General features: G+C 41.7%; 1 protein-coding gene across 1 annotated transcript in view; it reads left to right on the top strand.

Moving 5' to 3' along the window:
- prkdc (protein kinase, DNA-activated, catalytic subunit) overlaps positions 1-17773 on the top strand; it is a 48691-nt gene that overhangs the window by 5597 nt on the left and 25321 nt on the right. The window contains exons 14-49 of the mRNA XM_047349938.1: positions 137-186; positions 301-408; positions 587-736; positions 842-951; positions 1107-1266; positions 1401-1487; positions 1566-1685; positions 2178-2337; positions 2448-2557; positions 2717-2804; positions 3408-3571; positions 3654-3806; positions 3963-4070; positions 4149-4375; positions 4472-4566; positions 7750-7852; positions 7951-8084; positions 8181-8411; positions 8502-8734; positions 8818-9026; positions 9152-9284; positions 10160-10318; positions 10430-10633; positions 10953-11141; positions 11227-11331; positions 11419-11586; positions 12061-12188; positions 13304-13511; positions 13667-13845; positions 13924-14092; positions 15551-15616; positions 15695-15758; positions 15954-16102; positions 16245-16388; positions 16520-16639; positions 17254-17397. Of these exons, the coding sequence (XP_047205894.1) occupies positions 137-186; positions 301-408; positions 587-736; positions 842-951; positions 1107-1266; positions 1401-1487; positions 1566-1685; positions 2178-2337; positions 2448-2557; positions 2717-2804; positions 3408-3571; positions 3654-3806; positions 3963-4070; positions 4149-4375; positions 4472-4566; positions 7750-7852; positions 7951-8084; positions 8181-8411; positions 8502-8734; positions 8818-9026; positions 9152-9284; positions 10160-10318; positions 10430-10633; positions 10953-11141; positions 11227-11331; positions 11419-11586; positions 12061-12188; positions 13304-13511; positions 13667-13845; positions 13924-14092; positions 15551-15616; positions 15695-15758; positions 15954-16102; positions 16245-16388; positions 16520-16639; positions 17254-17397 (5129 nt within the window). The remainder of the gene's footprint in view (positions 1-136; positions 187-300; positions 409-586; positions 737-841; positions 952-1106; positions 1267-1400; positions 1488-1565; positions 1686-2177; positions 2338-2447; positions 2558-2716; positions 2805-3407; positions 3572-3653; positions 3807-3962; positions 4071-4148; positions 4376-4471; positions 4567-7749; positions 7853-7950; positions 8085-8180; positions 8412-8501; positions 8735-8817; positions 9027-9151; positions 9285-10159; positions 10319-10429; positions 10634-10952; positions 11142-11226; positions 11332-11418; positions 11587-12060; positions 12189-13303; positions 13512-13666; positions 13846-13923; positions 14093-15550; positions 15617-15694; positions 15759-15953; positions 16103-16244; positions 16389-16519; positions 16640-17253; positions 17398-17773) is intronic.

The following is a 17773-nucleotide window of genomic DNA, read 5'->3' as shown; positions in this document are numbered from 1 at the left end:
AAGAATCAGCTTTATTGCCACGTTTGTACAGAAAAACAAGCAATTTGATTCCAGGAGACTTTGCTCTGAGTGAGGATTTTTTTTTTGGGGGATATATAATAGTGGAAATAAAGAATGTTTTTTTCTTCTATTTCAGTGCACCAGGGTTTGATTCGAGTCTGTTCAAAACCCATCTTGTCGTCTGGGGTCAGTCATGCTGTTCACATATGATTCACCTAAATTACTGAATGCCGCAGTCAGTCCTATTCTTTTTTTTGCTGCAAAAACAAAAGACGCATTTTTTTCTGTTTCTTTTCTTAGGACAGTTCCTCTGAATCCTCAGAAGTTCGGACGGGAAAATGGAAAGTTCCTTCCAGTGCCAATTACCTCCCTCTCTATAAGGGGCTTCTGGACTGTGACCAGCTGAAGGTGGAGTTTAGTTTTAATTTAATTATCTGCTAGTTTGTAATCTACATACATTGTATTTGAGGTTTAATTTATTGGTTGGACCTTTTCACGCTGTTGGCCAAATATCTCCTTGTTGATGGAAACAGTCTAGGATGTATTCAGCAGAACTTCATGCTTGGTGTCGTTTCACTTTCTGCAGGATTCAGGATTCTTAGACGGCACTTTTGAAAGTCAGAACGCGGCTCTCGGCTCTTTGAGTCGTCTTCTGTACGAAGAGTTGGTCAAGTCAATTCTGCGCATTGTGGAAAAGTTGGACTTATCTGTGCAGAAAATAACAACAGGAGAGGAGGTGAGGGCAGCTTTTTATGGATCTACATCATGACTCATTAATGCTGAAACTCTCTGTCTGGAGGTCCCGACCGTAATCCTTGGAGCTTGTCTTTGTGTTGATCAGGCCCCGGACGACACAGCCCACGTCCTGCCCTCGTCCGACCCCACGGCTCACCTGTTGCCCAATAAGGTCAAAGACTTCACTGCTTTCATCAACCTGGTTGACTTCTGCAGGTACAGAGACCAGATCAAGCGGATCTAACAGCTCTGCACTTCATTTTCACTGCAGCATTGTAGTTTGATTACCCAAACGTCACTTTATTAAAGCCTTTAAACATGTAATCATTGTGGATTTGTAGTGAGGAGTTCTGTTTTCTTCTCCTCCACAGCGAGTTGCTGCTGAACAAGCACGTGGAGTATTTCCACTGCTGGATGTTTCCCCTGAGCCATGAACTGATCCTGCACTCCATAAGGAATCCACTCGTCAGCGGCTTCTACAAGCTGCTGTCCGTCGCCATGAAAATCGCCAAGAGGACCAAGTACTACCAGGTCACATTTCCTTTATTTAACTTTAATTTTTGAATTAAAAAAAATACACTTAATGACACTTCTTTTTAAACGTTACATCATACATAGCTTAATTTACAATGTAAAATGATTCATGTAACTCTGCTTTTAATCAGGGTGTCGGTCCGAGAAGCTCGGCGTCCCCTCAGGATGACACAGTTAGAAATGCTTGCTTTGCTCTCTTCTCAAAGTTTGGAAAAGAGGTATCTTCTCATTTTGGAGCACATAATTGTTCAGGGGTCATTGCCTGAGACCCCTTATGCACATGTGTTTCTCTCCAGGTGTGTGTCCGGATGAAGCAGTACAAGGATGAGTTGCTGGCTTCCTGCTTGACCTTTGTCCTCTCGCTGCACCACAACATTGTTGCTCTGGACATGAAGGCTTACTGTCCAGCTCTGGAGGTAATAGTTGAGAGAGGTATCTGGGGTTAAGGAGAACTATAGGTGAAAAGTTGCAACTTGTGTATTCTGAAATGTAGAAATCATCTGGGTGTTTTTTTAAACCTCCTTTGCTGCTTGCGTTCCTCCGTCCAAGCTCATAAGATCTTTTAGGGCCTTTATTTAAAAAAAAAATTTATTTTGTTGTTTTTTATTCATTTTATTTATTAGTGTTTTGTTTTTGTTTTTTTTTTTGCTTTTAAGTTTATTCATTGTTACTTCATTTTATTTTGGTTTTCAATTGTCCTGCTTTTGTTTTGTTTTTTTGAATTTTTATTTTATTTTTTAAATTTACTGAGTGTTTTATTCTGTTATTGTTTTGTTAATTGTTCATTTTTTTTTTCTTTTTACATTTTTTTTATTGCTTTGTTGTATTTCCTACTTTTTTGTTTTGTTTTATTTAAATAAAAGCATCTGGTTTTGAAGGCATTGACTTTTGTCCCTGAATCATTCCAGACGGCTCTCAGGTTGGGCCTAAGTCACGTTCCTCTGGCAAACGCAGCCTTAGACGCTCTCGAGGACTGGTCCTCCTGCCTCCCGCCGGAGACCATGCAGCCCTGCTATGCCGACATCCTGCCTCTCCTGGATGGATACCTGAAAACCACCTCCTCCAGCGGTAAGAAGCGCTAATGGGGGCTTGTTTGGTGCTTCGGTTTTCCACTTAACCTGGGTGGGTGCATCACTCGTATTAAGAAAAGATCAAAAATCAGATTCTTCTTTGTTTAGACAAAGACGAAAGCAACTGGGAGGTGATGTCCTCTTTTTCTTCAAGAAGAGACAAAGGATACAGCAGAGTAATGACAAGGCTCCTGAAGAAATCCAACCAGCTTTCCACAGTAAGAGATGCGTAGGAAAAAAAAGTGCCTCTGATTTAATTTATCCCCCTGCTCCAAAACATCATAAACTATTTAGCGATATGCAATATAAATTTGTTCAAGTAATGTAGAAAACGATGAAAATCCCATAATCCAGCATCCTTTAACTTCTCTGTGCAGGAAGATGCTCCTCTGGTTATGCTGAGGCTCAGAGTGGTGAAGCTGCTTGGTCACCTTGGAGGGAAGCTGAACAGGAACCTTGTGACTGGTACAGCTTTAAACATCAAGTATAAATCTGCGGGTTTTAGCTCCACTGTGTGGAAATGCACACACATTTATTAATGCTAGGGAATCTAACAAGGGTTCCCAGGGCTTTTGGGAAAGACACAGACCCTCCACTGTACCTAACGGAACTTAATTGTTGATTTCACGTCAAACCTAGCTTAGCTGTTAGATGATGAAAAACTCTTTAGTTTTAAAGCCTGGCTGTTTAAGAAATATCTTAACAATATTTGTAGCAATGAGGCTATAAAGAATGGAAAAATTACACATTCATAAAATGTGTAGGAGCCTTGATTTCATCTAAGCACATGTTCCTGTTGAAATACCAGCAGAGTTTAGGAAACTACATGTTCACGTTTGGGATGGTAGGACAGAAAAAGGCGTTGCCCTGGAAACAACTGCCCGAGAAGATGGCATTATTCCACCAAATAAATGTATTCTTATTAAAGGCTGGATTGTTTTCTTCATAATTTTTGCTGTGAGAACGGGCTACTGCAATGAAGGATGTATTTAGTTTTAGGGGGCAATAAATGTGGCCGGTGCTGTAATGGCAAGCTGAGACCATGTTATTATTATTTTTTGTTTGCAGTGGTCTCATCGGAAGAAATGATGAAGAAATTCGTGGCCTGGGATTCGGAAAAAAGACTTAGCTTCGCCGTGCCGTTTGCCGACATGAAGCCAGTGATCTACCTGGATCCCTTTCTGCCCCGCATCAGCGAACTGGCGTTGTCCACAAGTGATCGACAGACTAAAGTATTTCCTTACTCGTCGTATAGATTATTCCCAACGCATTCAGAGAAACGGATGATCACCCTACAGTCATTTGCCTTCTCAGGTGGCGGCCTGTGAACTGCTCCACAGCTTGGTGGTCTACATGGTTGGGAAAAGTGCTCAGATGGTGGAGGGGGAGAACAAAGTGCCTCCGATGTACAAGCTGCACAAAAAGCTCTTTCCTGTGTTGCTGCGTCTGGCCTGTGATGTTGATCAGGTACATGGACGCTTTTAGAATAAGGTCATAACATACTTGTAGGCATCATGAGAAAACATGTAGTCGTGGGATGTGTTTAAAGCAGATAATTGTTTCTCTTAGAGGTTTATGTTTAATTTAAACCTTTTGATTTATAAATTCTGATTTCTTCTGCAGGTAACCAGGCAGCTCTTTGAACCCCTGGTCATGCAGCTGATTCACTGGTTCACAAACAACAAGAAGTTCGAGAGCCAAGACACAGTAGCTGTTCTAGAGGCCATTCTGGTAGGTAAAGTGTTGGGACTCTGCAGTTTGCTTCTGGTTAATTCTGTGTGCAGGACTCTTAAGTAAGCTTGTGTTTAGGATGGTGTGATTGACCCAATGGACAGCAGTCTCAGAGACTTCTGTGGGCGATGCATCGAAGAGTTCGTCAAGTGGTCGATTAAACAAACCACCCCCAAGCAGCAGGAGAAGAGCCCCACCAACATGAAGTCCCTCTTTAAGCGGATTTACAGCCTGGCTCTGCACCCTAATGGGTTTAAAAGACTCGGCGCCGCCCTGGCTTTCAACAGCATCTACAGAGAGTTCAGGTGCAGCATGAATCCTATATATGTTTCACCAATCACTGATTTCTGACATTGTAGTTCATTAGGAGTCACCAATTGTTTTTTACTTTATCATTTCAGAGAGGAAAACTCCTTGGTGGAACAGTTCGTCTTCGAAGTTCTTGTCATATTTGTTGAAAGTCTGGCTCTGGCGCACTCAGATGAGCGATCCATGGGTATGTTTAGGCCTGTCAATAAGCTCAGTAACTCAATTAAGCGTATGATAAATTAAAATGAGCTTGATCATTTCCGTTTGCATGTTTGTTTGTTTTCCTTGTGTCTCACTCTCTTTCTACTAAAGATACTGGGTGACCCCTCCCCTTCTTGTTTTCTTAGCATAGGAAGGAGTGTACTCTAGCGTCAGGTACTTGACAGGCACAAGGTCTCCATCCGTACCTCTGAGCGTAGCATGAGAGCCCCGTGAGGAGTAGCAAGCCGTAGAAACGCTAGTTGAGATTTGGAAAACCACAGATAGAATTTGTTTCAAAGCCGAACACGACAGCTGCAGTGTGAGAGCACTGTGCAGTGTGTCGCATTTGTTGTAAAGCAGTAGCAATTAAACACGACAACAACAAACATGCATCTGCACCTACAACATAATGATCCAATGCAGTTTTCCCAACTGGGAAACAAAACGACAACCGGGCCGTCTTTGTCTTCCCGACAGTCATCAATCACTGGAGCGTTTAATCTGACAGACTACAGTAGCTGCAGATTTGCATAGGGCCCGCTGAGCCTGTGCAGCATTTGTTCATTAAATCCCAGCAGTTTTTGCCTGTTTTTCCTGTCTGAGCCTAATGATTAAAATTTTTTGAGGGGCTTAATAATCCATTTTATTTATTGTTTTTAGTTGTTTATTTATTTTGGATATCACAAATGTATTCCAATTACAGGATTAAATGTTCTTTCGAAATTGAAGTTTATTGATCTTCACGAGGGGCTGCACAGTTGGTAGCACTGTTGCCTTGCAGCAGGAAGGTCCTGGGTTCGATTCCCGACCGGGGGTCTTTCTGCATGGAGTTTGCATGTTCTCCCCGTGCATGTGTGGGTTCTCACCGGGTACTCTGGCTTCCTCCCACAGTCCAAAGACATGCCTGTATGTTAATTGGTCACTCTAAATTGCCCTTAGGTGTATGAATGAGTGTGTGCATGGTTGTTTGTGTGTTGCCCTGCGACGGACTGGCGACCTGTCCAGAGTGTACCCTGCCTCTCGCCCATAGACTGCTGGAGATAGGCACCAGCTTCCCCGCGACCCACTATGGAATAATCGGTAGAAAATGACTGACTGACTGATCTTCAAGAGGGTGTACCTACTTGCATTACTATGCCGTTATCATTATATTAGTTGAAAATGGTCTCCATGACATCTGCTACACATATACACTTCCTTGCAAAAATAGTTATACCACTTAAACACTTTGAAAGTGAACCTCCAACGCAGTCTCCAGTCTCTTCTTCGACAGGTTTTCATCCAGAATTGCCCTGTATTTAGCCCCATCCACCTTCAGCCAACATCCTTGACCCTGCTGAAGAAAAACAACAGTGTTGTGCGTGCAGACCAAAAGGTTAAGAATTCTTCTGACTTTCTTTGGACCATGGCTAGAAATGACTAGTCTTTATTACGAAAGACAAACATAGCGAAGAGTTTGCTGAAACATTTCAAATATGGTAAGGAACAGTTGGTCTTTTACAAAATCTAAAAAAGCCACAAAGCCAACAAAAGTATCTCAAGTTTCATCCTAATTTGCAAAAAACAATTATCTCATCTTTAATATCTAGCATTATTTAGTGTTCTGTGCATCCCTCCTGATAACAAGCAAGAATGTCTTTTTTCTCTTTGTGCAGAAAAAAACCTTTAGTCACGGGATATATAGCTACCTGCTTGACGTATTAGGAGGATTTGGTTTCAGTTCAAATGATGTTAGATGATGTTTCAAAACATTTCCATATTAAATGAGGCATAAATTGGGTTTAGTTTTCGATGCATTCAGGGCATTTCGAGAGCTCACACTAAATATGAAGTTTCACTGTATGCAGATGACGTATTACTTTTTATTTCCAATCTCCATATTTCTATACTGTCTGTGTTGTCATTTCTTAACCAATCTGGTTACTTTTCAGGTTAGAAGTAAACTTGCACAAAAGTTAATTATTTTGTATAAATAAAGAAGTGCTTAAACTGACCCTGGCCATGATCACCTTACCAATCTGGGAAGCACAAGAAAGTGTAAATATCTATTTTGTTAAAAATTAAATTACGGTACTTTGAACGTAACTTATTTCTGTGGGTGAACCTCGAAAAAACCTCTGTGGGATGCATTGATTCAGTCATGAATATTTTTTATGTATTTATTTTTGTTAGGTTTGTTTACATTTGGCAAGCCAAACACCCCTGATAGAAATCCAAAAGGAAGTGTAGACCTGCCCTTTCCAACTTCCACTTTTATTAGTAGGCAGCTCGACTGGCTGTTCCTTAAAATATTGGACACAATCCATAGAGGATTAAGTGGCATTGGAACTGCATTCAATCTGAGTCATATTCAAAGAATAAAATGCCATCGTTCCTTGAGCTCAAGGTGCAAAACATGTGTTTTTTGGGGCATATATTATTTTACCTCATTATTTGACATGGCTCAGTCCATGACTTTGTTCAAGTGTAACATCTGATAGATGTGCTTGAAAAATATTAAGATTTAAGCGGGCCTGGTGAAAGCTTAAGGCTCCTCCAGGTGGAAATCAATGATTCTAACGATTAAGGTGATGCACAATTCAATAAAAACTGAAGGCGGTCCAATTCGCCTTGACAATTATTTGTCAGGCTGTTAAGGTTTTATTATCAGGGTTGCTATGCAGACTGGAAAATTCTGGCATTTGCTTTTATCATTTCCCAGGCTCCCAGGATCTTCTTAGACCGGAGTTTTGGACCAGACTTGTGTGGTGCCAGACAAAACAGTGAAACTCTTAATTTATGAACTTTTGCAATGAGAGGATTAAGGTATCCAACACCAAACCAAAGTGCTTTAAAGAATCTGTATTTAGTGTTGGATAATTTATAAGTTTTACAAATTTGACAGGAGAGATTTTTCTAATTTGTCCAAAAAATAATAAACCAGTGCAGCTACTCCTGGATTGGAGCCCAGCCGCAGCATTGTCCTGTTTATTGATTTGTAGAACATTCAGTACATAAAACTCAACTAGGTAAAAAGAATGATCAGATATCTGAACAAGCTTCAAAATTTGAGTTTGCATATAGATTTTTCAAATGTGAAATATTTAGGAACCTTGTATAATGGAGAATCTAGAACTGAAGGATCTTTATTGGGTCAAGCAATTCAAAGCCCTCTTGCTTTTATCTCCAGGTACGGTGCAGCAGAGCAGCAGTGCCATTGACCATCTGAAGAGAATAATCAAACACAAAGCCCCCAGTCTCAATCAGCACAATGTAAAGAGACGCGTTCCAAGGTTGGTAGTCTGTGTACACCTTACTCTGTCACCTGTAGATTTGATAGGTACAACTGTTAAAGGTTAGAGTTCACCTATGCTGCATGCATCTCCTTCAGGGGTTTTCCGGCTGAGGAGAAGCTGTGTCTGTCAGATGTGGTCATCTGGCTGCTGGAGCAGTGTGGCCGACCGCAGACAGAGTGTCGCCACAAATGTATGGAGCTCTTCTATGAATTCATTCCCCTCCTCCCAGGTGAGAACAGGACACTTTTAGTTGTTCCTGCTGAGATTTAAAAAATAAAATTTCATCTTGTTATGAATCTGATTTTAATCGGGCTGTGTGAATCAGGAAAGAAATCTCAGTCGCAGTGGTTAGAGGGTTTGCTGAAGGATCATGGCATCGATTTCCTGATCTCCCGGTTTGAGGGTGGGGGTCTCCTCTACCAACCAACGCTCAGGGACCTGACGGGCCCCTTCAGCGTACGAGCCACCCTGCAGTGGATGGACCTGTTACTGGCTGTTCTGGACTGCTACAACACCTTCATTCGCCTACACATCATCAAGCCTCAGCTCATTCTCGGTAATTTCTTTTTGTGCAAATATGTGACAATAGGTTGTTTTTATTAATTTTTTTGTTTTGTTCAGCAGTTTAATCGATATTTTTTGCCAGACTCCACTGGTTCAAAAGACCACAGCTTCCTGAAAGCCACACACTTCTTCCTGACGGAGCTGGCAGTTCACGGACTGACAGCTGCAGAGAGCTGTTTCCCTCACGGCGAGAGGACGTCTCACTTCAGCCCAAGAGAGGTGGACCAGTACAACTACAGCAAGTGCACCATCGTTGTTCGTCTGCTGGAGTTCGCCTCCATGATTCTCGACAACGGAGACCAAGGGATCTGGAAGGTAATGCTTGGTTACAGAGAAGAACAGCTTCCATTGTGAAATTTCCAGCGTTCCAAGTTTCACATCTGTGATGTTATTCACAGCTTCTGGAGCAAGATGTGTTCTGCTCGGTGTTTTTTGATTTAACCGCAGCGGCGGTGTGTGAGCCGTCCGCTGTGGGGTTCAACATGGCTGACGTGGAGGTGATGAGAAACCTACCAGAGGTGTGCGTGCCTTTGCTCAAGGCTCTGTTGGCTTCACCTTACCGCAGCCGCCTTGAAAGCAGCTTGTGGACAAAAATCTCTCGTAAAAGGTTTGTTCCGCTGTGATGGAACTCCACGTTTATAGAGAAGATCAATAGGTGTCAGATTATATTTAATCACTTAAGCTTCTGTTGGTGTCTCTATTTCTTTATCATTTTCCCTGTGGCCACCGTAGTGTGGAGGACTTGTGTGAGGTAGACCTGTACCACCCGGGTACTCTCAACCGCCATGACCAAACGGAAATGGTGCTTTCCTCCTGTAAGCAGATCCACAGAGCTGGCTTCCTTAGCTCCATTCTGCACAGCCAGGTAAGAATCTCCATCAAAGAGCCAGGTGTATTTCTCTCGTCTTACTCTTGGTTTACTGTACAGAGTTAGGTCCTCTCAAACATACTCGTGTTAATGCCGGATCACAACCTCAAACTGTAGTTTATTTTCTTGGGATTTTATGTGACAGAACAACACAAAGTAGCACATCATTGTGAAGTGGAAGGAAATTATACCTGGTTTTCTATGTGTCCATATGTATTTCCCCCCCTTTAATATGATACACCTCAATAAAATCAAGTGTAGCCAATTTCTTTACTAATTCGTCGAATAATGCAGTTGAATTGAAATGTTTCATTTATTTTCAAAGGCAATTTTGTGAAAGCCTCAAGGGTTTGAACAGATGTGGCTAACATGTAGCTTTTTGGCCTATGTGTGGCTAAAAACTAACACTACTCATCACCCTGAAAACACCGTCCACATGGGAAGCATGGTGGTGGCAGCATCATGCTGTTGATCTAGTTTTTCTCAGCAGGGACAGGGAAGCTGGTCAGAGTTGATGAGAAGATAAACGGAGTTACACAGGGCAATCCTGGAAAAAATCCTGTAAAGTACTTGAGGCTGGGGATGAGGTTCACCTTTCAGCAGGACAACATATCTAAAAACACAGAGCTACAACAGAATGGTTTAGATCAAAGTATATTCATGCGTGAGAATGGTCCAGTCAAAGTCCGGACCTTAATTTAATATCCAGCCATATATCCATGTATATATTTTTTTCCAATTCACATGTATGTGCCACTTTGTCTTGGTCTATCACATAAAATCACATTAAAACACACTGTAGTTGCTGGTTGTTCAGGGGGTATAAATACTTTTGTGTAAATGACCCAAGATCCCATGTGTTTCTCTGGAAGGATTCCGCCTACGGCGAGTCTCTTGGCTCCAAGCTTCTGATGACGGTGTATAAAGGCATAGCGCCTGGAGGAGACAGGAAGGCACTTCCATCCTTGGACGTAAACACCAGGAGATCAGCGGACGGACTTCTCCAACTCGCCTTTTCTATAAGCCAACAGGTTGGTGGCTCTACTTTTTAGCTCAAAGCGAACACTGAAGCATTGTAGCGTTTGGTAACACGCTACAGCTCAACTAAATGTTCTGACTGTGCCGCATGCGGTTTTCTGCAGAGTGAGCAGCTGGTGGAGTTGCTGTTGAACACCATCATGCTTTCTGTGCCAGTATCAGGCGGTCACAGCCACAACTTTCTAAGCTTCTCCCACGGCGAGTACTTCTACAGCCTCTTCCAGACGACCATCAACAGCGAACTGCTTAGAAATCTGGAAGCCGCAGTGCCACGCCTCATGAAGGCCTCCTCTGAGAATCCCAGCATGGTACTTCATGATTGATTCACGGTCTGCTGTGTGCTCGGGGTCTCTACACAAAGGACGTACTCTGGACATTGATTTAACCATCTGTTTGTAGTTCATTCATCTGTTTCTCCCACATCCACCTACTAATTATACCACCCCCAAAGATTTGCTAATCTAGTCCAGTTTTAATTACTAACTTCATATTTGGAATAAAGGGGCTGAGATCTTTGGAAATTTGATTTAAAAGAATGTATAATGTGACCTAAAACTGTGTAGGAACAGTAAACTTCACATCCCGCAGTCCTACTTGCTAGTGAGATGGGTTCTCTGTATCCCTCAGGTGAGCGTGTTGCTGAACGGCATGCTGGGCCACAGCTTTAGAGAACGTTCTGTGAGGAAAACTCAGGGCCAGAAGCTGGTGGAAGAAGTTCTGAGGCGGTGGACGAGTCTGCAGTCATGGTGGGCGGGACCCTCATCTACGGCAGAGAGTAAAACTGCTACTCTCCTTCTGCTCTCCAAGCTTCTGCAGGTGGATTGAAGAAAGCTAGTAATACAGTCCAGTGAGAGAAGAACATGTTTGACTGTAGCCTAATGAACATCTTCTCTCTGATTAGATTGACTCCTCTGTTTGCTCTGATGTACACCACAAAGCCTTCCAGCAGGTGTTTTCCACTTTCACTGTGCTGCTGGTTGATATGACTCTGCCTCTGAATCTCAAGGTATCAGACCTTTTCTTTTTCCTCCAGCATGCTTATTAAAGCCTGCAGACACTGAGTGTAATTGTTTGAATCTTCTCATCTCGTCAGAGTCAGGCCCTGTTGGTGTTGCCTTTCTTCACAACGCTCCAAGGTGAGCCTCTTGCCGGGCTGCAGAAAGCTCTCGACACTCTGGTCGCCTCCCACTTCCCCATGCAGTCCGATGAGTTCGCCAAGGGCTCGCTGCACCGCAACAACTACATGGACTGTATCCGGAAGGTGAAGTTACAGTTTGGAGAAAAATGACTGGGGTGAAAAGTTGCACAGCGCGTATGTTAGGTGTTTTTTCTTTAACCATGCATGGTTTGATGTATCATTAATGTTTTAGGATGTTTTTTACTTTTAAAGTTTTACTTTAACAATGAATCAAACATTAAGGTGTTTCACTTTTAGCTTCAGCCGTAGTGAGACGTAATTTTGGTAAACGTAAAATGGCCTTAAACAAGAAAGATTAAGTCGGATTTAAAGTCAGACAGTGATTGTTTATACAGTATATGTTTACGTGACTTGATGTTCCACAGACTCCCCTTCATTTTCTCACATTTAAACCCACTCAACACGATTTTTCACACAAGACCACATGCCCAATGAGGGATGTCGCCCCACGATGATGGCAGCGGACTAAATACAAGTGTGCTGAAACATAACAGAAGGGGGGGAAATAAAAAGATAAAAGCTGTGTCCATGTTTTAGTTGCTGGATGCCCTGGAGCTTTCCCAGAGTCCTTTGCTGCTCCGACTGATGGCAGGAGTTCTGTGTCGGGATGGGAGGCACATCGTGGAGGAGCAGTTTCAAACCTGTTTCCAAAGAATCGCAAAGAGGTTAGTGAAAGTTACTAATGTGCAGGAGAAACTCTAGGGTTCCATGTGAGGGAATTATACAGAAATTATACAACATCCCTCAGGATTCCTTACAATATGGAGACGTATAACCAAAGTATGGGATCTGATCTTTGTATTTTCCTGTTCTGGATGAGTATGGGAAAAGAAAATGACATGGAAAAAAAGAAGTGTCTTTCCAGACTTTATTTACGTGACTTGATGTTCCACAGACTCAAGTCTTCCTTCCTACATTCTATCCTTCCTTCCCTTCCATATCCTTCAATTCAAATCATACTTTATTATTATTATTATTCACCCAAGGGAAATTAATGTTGTATTAACTCATTATACAGGTTTTTACTAATGGTTGTTATGGATGATGATGGCTGTGAGCAGGAAGGATCTCCTCCTTTCTGTCTCCTTAATGTCCTTTCAACTGTCCTTCCTTGTGTCCATCTTTCCATCCTGCCTTGTGCATTTGCTGCTTTCTTTCCTTTATTTCTATTGTCCTTTTTTCTTTCCTTGTGTTCTTTTTTACTTTTTTGCATTTCTCCTTCATTGTCCTTTCTTGCTTCCTTCCTCCCTTATGTCTTTTTTTCTTTTATTTATTTCTTCTTTGTGTCCATACTTCTTCCTTACTTGTCTTTATGTCCTTCCTTTCTTCCTTGTTTAATTGTTGTACACTTCCTTACTCTCGCCATTCCTTTTGTCTTTCTTTCCCTTCTTGCTTCCTTCCCTCTTTTCTTTCGTATGTCCTAAATCATTCCTTGTGCCCTTCATTCCTCACTTTTCTCATGCCCTTCCATTTTTTTCCTTGTTTTCTGTCCTACATCCCTTCAGTTTTTGTGGCCTTCCGGTCCCACCTCCCTTATGTCCTTCCTTTCTTCCCTTCTTTACTTGTGCCCTTACTGTATTTCCTTCCTTGTGTTCTTTCTTCCTTCCAGTCTGTTTTTTTTTTTCTGGTTACATATTTAAAATCTGACCAGTGTAGTTCACAGTAACCTGTTGAGTTTTATGTTTTAGAAATGGCTGTAAAAGTCTGGAAAAGTATAGATTTTTTTACATGAAAGCTCCAGATCTGATCCTGGTTCCTGTGTTTGTCCCTGTTTTATAAGAGCAAACAGTGAGCGGCAGCTGCAGCTGCTTTGTGTGGTGTATGAGGTAATTCAACAGGGTGACGTGCCAGCGAGCTCCATGCTGCAGGCCATGATGGAGAGAGTTCTGCTGCCTCTGGCCTCCCACTGCAGCACCAAGGCCCTGAGCGACTTCTTTGTGACAAACGTCTGTGAAATTATTGCTTTCCTGCAAAGTCGTTTCACAAAGGTTCGCTTCTTATCAGCTGTTGTTGTTACTTAAAGCTTAAATTTAGTTTTTTCGCTCTTGCATGTAAGTTACAATTATTACTTTTTTTTTATCCGTCTATATGATCCTCAATCGGGTAATTGGTAAATTTGAATGTATGTATTTGTTTATTCAAGTCTAGTGAAACCGCTTTTGAGATACAGCTGCTGAAGAAGAATGGCTGCTTCAAGCTGATGGAGCTCCTGTATTCCCGGCTTCCTAAAGATGAAGTTTACTCCAAGGAGTCCCGTATCAATCAGGCCTACTGTCGCTTGGAGAAAACGGAGGGAAACGAGTTGTCTAAAACCTTGATCAAGTAAACTGAAATTAAAAATGTGTTGGTTTTTTTCCCTCCATTAATGAATGCTGAATATGGTTGCTCTGTGCAACACAGGTCATGTTTCGAAGCCTTCACGGAGAACATGGCCGGTGAGACTCAGATGCTTGAACTCAGGAGAAGCTATCACTGTGCTGCGTACAACTGTGCCATCGCGGTCATCAGCTGCAGCTTCAGTGAGCCCAAATTCTACCAGGGCTTCCTTTTTAGTGAGAAACCAGAGAAGGTACTGCTGTGCTTCAGTGTAATGCTGTGATGTGTAAGATGTGAAAGGAATACTAGGCAGATCTTAGAAAATCCTTTAAAATCCAGATTGAACGAAATTAAATTAAGCAGTTGGACAAAGTTATTCAGCCCTTCTGAATGGATTTCTTCATAAGAGAACGTATTTGCAAGTCAGCTGAGAGAATGCATGGGGTAAATAAAATGCCTCGGCTCATAGGATTTGGTGGCAGCAGCCACGGAGGTGTCTGTTTCTACGGTTCGGTAGACACTACACATGAACATGTACACCACTACTGACCCAAAAGAACAAAGTAGGCTCCACTAGGCTCACAACTATATAACCATGGTTGTGGTTCTGAATTCTGTTCTTGGGGAATGAATCAAAACCAGGATTTTTCAGAACTTTGGATCAGCAGAAGGTGGAAGAATTAAGTGCACACTGAAAGGAACACCCTCCCTACAGTGAAACATAGCAGTGGCTCAGTGATGCTCTGGGACTGCTTTGCTGGGAAACCTCTGGACCTGGAGCCCACAGGTTCCAAGTTGTGTTGAACTATTTAAATTCTTCTTGTTTGATTTGTTTCTAGCAAACAGCTGCCAGTTTGTACATTTTACCAATAAACCTAATTTACAATGAGGGTTGAAAAACTGGAGCCACAGCTGTAATTCCTAGCCACATTCACCCACCCACACCCACAAACATTCACACTTCCCTATGCAGACCAGCTTGGCAACTTGGAGGTCAGTGCCTGGCAATTAAACTTACTACCTTCTGTGGTTGGACCACATCATGAATAAGATTTGACTTCTTCTTGCTCAGATAGAACCAAAACGAAGTGTGACCGGAAACGGCAGCATATTTAACATTAAACGTGGATGTTTTTCAGCATGAGCAGCAGTCACTCGCAGATGAGCAAGTTACTTAGGCTATGTTGACTTTGGAATTGGACACAGTCTATAATAAAAGCACCTTGTTCCTACTGAAAGTAAAGTGTTGAATTTAAGTATTGTAAGTAGAAATCTGTATTTCCAGACTTTATTTCCTTTCCCATCCATCCGTCCACTCATCTGTCGGTCCTCTGATACATCTATTCATTGCTGTTAGATATTGAAAGCCTGACGCTGTACAGGCCTCTGTTGTAGGAAACTTTTATCTTGGGAAAGCAGGAGTTTTTGATACATGAATATGTGTGACCTCTCATTGCTCCATTTTCTCAACAACACCCCAGGGTTTCAGGTCCAAATCTGTCCCCAAAAAGTCACCAGAATGTTTGTCTGTTGCCTTTGAATAGGCATTTTTATCTTAATATTTATAATATTTATCACATGGTTAAATATAGTAGTACTTTCTTGTTGTTTCTAAACTTGTTGAACCTTTTTGGAAAACCGGAACTGTAGGTAACACAGTTCTGTGATTCTGAAGAAGCTTTCTAAACTTTTAGGGGGTCTTTTTTTCCAGAACCAGTTCATTCTCGAAAACATCATTGACGTTCAACGCACCTACAGTTTTCCCATTGAAATTGAGGTAAGCTGTTTTTCAAATAATTTAACAAAGTGTGTGCAGTGTACAACTTTAGGTGATATATTTTCCATCTTGTTCTAGGTCCCACTTGAGAGGAAGAAGAAATATTTCATGATCCGAAAAGAAGTTAGTGATGAGACTGGAGGTATAACTTGCTCCCGACTGTTTCTTAACATCTCTGGTTTTACCACAGAGTTGTTTAAAATCAAATGACATTATTGTTTCAAAAAATACATTAACCAGTTCTAGCCTGGTGCAACACAATTACAGTTTGAATCCTAAAAGAGCCTGCCTCTGTAACGGGTCAATAAATATAAATATGGCGTTGTGGTTTCCACAGAGGCGCCCGTGTATCTTTCCTCCCAGTCCTACATGGCCGACAGCAGCCTAAGTGAGGAGATGAGTCAGTTTGATTTCTCCACGGGGGTCCAAAGCTTTTCTTTTAGCTCACAGAACCCCCAGGGACAAAAACGCACTGTGGTGAAAAAGGTTTGCCGTTTCCTCGTCTTATTGTCTGATAAAACATATCCCAGTAACACAAGATGGTCTAAATGTTTCATTTAAAGCGTAGTTGTATGACAGATCTATTATAATGCTGTACTGTGGTTGTTTCGAACTCCTGTGTGTGAAGGAAACTGAGGAGGAAAGAAGTCCTTCCCAGGATGGAACGGTGGATCTGGAAATGGATGAGCTAAACCAGCATGAATGCATGGCGACCATGACGGCTTTGGTACAACACATGCAGAGGAGCAACATAACCCCGAACATCGAGCAGGTCGGCATAGTGTCATTAAGCCTGCTCAAGCTTAGCTGAAGTCCGTGGCCTCGGATCCAAATGTAACATGAGTAATCTTTGAAAAAACACAGAACTTTGTGTTTGTGCCCGTTTTGCTCTGTGTGAAACAGGGAATCATGTCTAATGAGCTTCCTCCATGGATGAAGTTTCTGCACGGAAAACTGGCGAATCCAGCAACACCTCTGAACATTCGACTCTTCATCTCAAAGCTTATAATCAACACAGAGGAGGTGAATACCTCTCTGGTTTTCTTTACATCTGGAATATTTTTGATAAATATCTTTCTTTGTATCCTTCTGTTTTCACAGCACCTTGCAAAACTATTCACACCCCTAGAACCTGTTTTTTTTATGACGTTACAACCTCAAACTGTGATGTATATTATATTGGGATTTTGTGTAATAGTGCAGCAAAGCTGTGCATAAGTAACCACACCCCTCTGAACCATGCTGCATGCTGTTTGTTCATTAATATTCTCTAACAAACTTAAGGCCTTCACAGAACATCTGGATTTATTTATTTACACTATGTGCTAATAAGGTCACTTCTGAAGGCATTTGGTTGCAATTGGTTGATTTTTATGTGAGTAAAGGGGGCTAAATACAATTTAAAAAAATGCCAAACCTTTTAGGTTTTTATTAGTAAAAACTGTTTAAAACCAATGTAACATTATTTTTGCTCTTCATAGTCATCCACTACTTTGTGTTGGCCTATCACATGAAAACCTAATATAATGCATGAAGGTTTGTGATTGTAACGTAATGTGTAAAAAAATACTTCTGCATCTCGCAGTAGCACCCAGCGGTTCCACACATTATCTGTGGGTTTATTCTTTATTTTCCAGGTGTTTCGGCCGTATGCCAAGCACTGGCTCGGGCCCCTGCTGCAGCTCGTTGTGTCTGGAAATAATGGAGGAGTGGGGATCCATTTCATGGTGGTGGATATTGTGGTCACAATTCTGTCCTGGACCAGTCTGGTCACTCCAAAGGTTAGCAAAATGTTTTAGGTCCAGAAAATCAGACGACGGCCATTAGATCATGTCTTAATTGAGTGCTTCTTGCACAATAATTGTCATCACTGAAAATATATATTTATTAAAATACTTTGAAGTGATTTTTTTTCTAAAATCCATAGTCATTACAAAATGAATATTTCCTGTTTAAACATTTTCCCTTTTTTATTTTCTCTGAAAATGAAACTAAATTAATTACAGGTACACAAGAAAAATAACCCTTGTTTTAATCATCATAAATGTATTTTCTAGCTGAGATAAAAGATAGCAAAGCCTTCCCTCCAAAAGCTAAGCTTAGAATCAGCTGTCCACTGAACATTATTCAGGAAGTCCTGGTCTATGTCCACATTGC

This window comes from Girardinichthys multiradiatus, chromosome 21, assembly GCF_021462225.1.
Source record: "Girardinichthys multiradiatus isolate DD_20200921_A chromosome 21, DD_fGirMul_XY1, whole genome shotgun sequence".
In the NCBI taxonomy this organism is placed as follows: domain Eukaryota; kingdom Metazoa; phylum Chordata; class Actinopteri; order Cyprinodontiformes; family Goodeidae; genus Girardinichthys; species Girardinichthys multiradiatus.
The sequence above is the reverse complement of the archived record's forward strand: the minus strand, read 5'-3'. Positions and strand labels throughout refer to the sequence as shown.